Source organism: Hippocampus comes, unplaced genomic scaffold, assembly GCF_001891065.2.
Source record: "Hippocampus comes isolate QL1 unplaced genomic scaffold, H_comes_QL1_v1.1 scaffold81, whole genome shotgun sequence".
Taxonomy (NCBI): Eukaryota; Metazoa; Chordata; class Actinopteri; order Syngnathiformes; family Syngnathidae; genus Hippocampus; species Hippocampus comes.
Window position 1 is genome coordinate 444,690 of NW_017806179.1, and position 1,780 is coordinate 446,469.

Consider the following 1,780-nt stretch of genomic DNA (forward strand, 5'->3'; position numbering starts at 1 on the left):
TGTGTGTGTGTGTGTGTGTGTGTGTGTGTGGAGGGGGGCGGTGTTGGGATTACTACAGCAGATGCGCTAAAGGTCAGCGGGGAATAATGTGGTGGAATCTTGCCTGTCACAAGAGCCGATGAAGACCCCAGAAAACGGGGGGGGGGGGTCAGTGCAGATTTACATCAGCGGCCTCTCGTGGAAAAACAATAACAACATGTACACTTCCTGTCACAGGTTTTTATTCATTAATGCGGTAGGTGACTCACTGCCTACGGTTCATTTTCAAAGGCCTGTGTCGAGGTTTTAAGGGAGGCAAATTCATTTGGGAGAAATCTGCGGAAAATGCCAAAAGCAAACTTTCTGAATGTGCAGATGATGAGTTGGTGAAGCAGCATGTGGCTCATTGCCTCAGCTTTTCAAAGCCCCGAACGTCACAAAACATCCGAGGACTAACGTACGAGTACATGGCCAATTGCGCGCTCTTGTAGGACGCGGCTGGCCGGGCGTTTTGACGAGCGCGGGGCGGATGGCACCACCAATACTCACTGTTGACGCTACCTGCTAGCGCGTTAATGTTGTTGAGGCCTACGGTGGCGCCCGCCAGTCCCTGCAGGGTGCCCAGCGACGTCAGCGAGCTCATGGCGCCTGCTCCGGAGCCGGCCGGGGCGCCCCCTGCTGGGCACACACAGGAAGAGCAACAGAGCGGCCGCCGTCAGGATGAGGAACGTCGACCGGGCCGCGATGCCGAACATCGCCGGCGAAAAACCCCAAAGCCGGCAGCAAGTCCACATTGCCGCAAAACAGTTCGGCGAGCAACAACAACAACCCCCAAATAAGAACAAACAGCCCCCCCCCCAAAAAAAATGAAGAGCACGACAAATACAATAACTACAACAACAAATGCTCTCTGAGCGGGAACGGCCCCATGTGCATGAGGTGATGATGGACTGGTGCTTCCATGCAGGCCGGTGCGCCCGCTGGCGGCCAGCGGGTGGCGGTAGTGAGACGCGACTTCCACCAAGAACAACAAGAAAAAGAAAAAAGGGGCACGTGCTCGCTCGCGCCAAACTCGTAGACGCTCGTGCTTACGCAAAATGCTGACCCAATCCGTCAGCAACTGATGTTGATCCAATTTCAATTTTTATGTAAGGTTCCACAAAAACATGTCCCAATGACACAATCACGTATTTATCAACACTCACAGTCACAAGTTTTGGTGACAGTATCTCCAATTTTTTTCCAGCAAGTTTTTGAAATTCACCATGACATTTTTTTGTCATTTCAATTCACAAACATTTTTGTCTGATCTAAATTTCCCATTTTTTGCATCCATAATAACAATTTTAAAATAATTGTGTGTGTGTGTGTGTGTGAGAGAGAGAGACACACATGCACACACACACACACATATACATAATTTCTGTAACTTTGATAAGTTTGTTCTCTAAACACTGCAACCTTGATTCCTGCATCCATTTTTGTTACGTAACGCAAATGATTGTTGATATGCATTTTGTGTAACCACAGCAAACACCGGGCCAACAAAGCAGCTGAGAGGCCGTTGAACTTGCCCAAAAATAAGCGGACCGACAAAAGCCCAAAGAAGGTGAACAAACACAAGCGCACTCACACACGCACGGAGGGACAAGGGGTGTCACACAAATGGCTGACGGGTGATCGGTGGCATTCGGTGGCAATGTCGGTGAATGATGGCGAGGACGGCGCCTCCCGCCCCCTCCCCCCACCCCGGCGGCCGGCCGGGCTCAGCTGCTGAGAGCCGCCGGCGCGGAGCGAGCCG

At 51.6% G+C, this 1,780-nt stretch overlaps 1 protein-coding gene across 4 annotated transcripts in view; it reads right to left on the reverse strand.

The window, feature by feature from the left end:
- The window catches only part of celf2 (cugbp, Elav-like family member 2), a 107,281-nt gene that overhangs the window by 7,238 nt on the left and 98,263 nt on the right, over positions 1-1,780 (reverse strand). Inside the window, exon 11 of one of the 4 annotated variants that reach the window (XM_019897593.1) lies at positions 529-654. The exons of 2 other annotated variants lie outside the window; for them this stretch is intronic. In XM_019897593.1, coding sequence (XP_019753152.1) covers positions 529-654 — 126 coding nt within the window. Of the gene's footprint in view, positions 1-17; positions 658-1,780 lie in introns of those variants that run through there. One more of the 4 variants, XM_019897592.1, reaches the window with a different exon arrangement.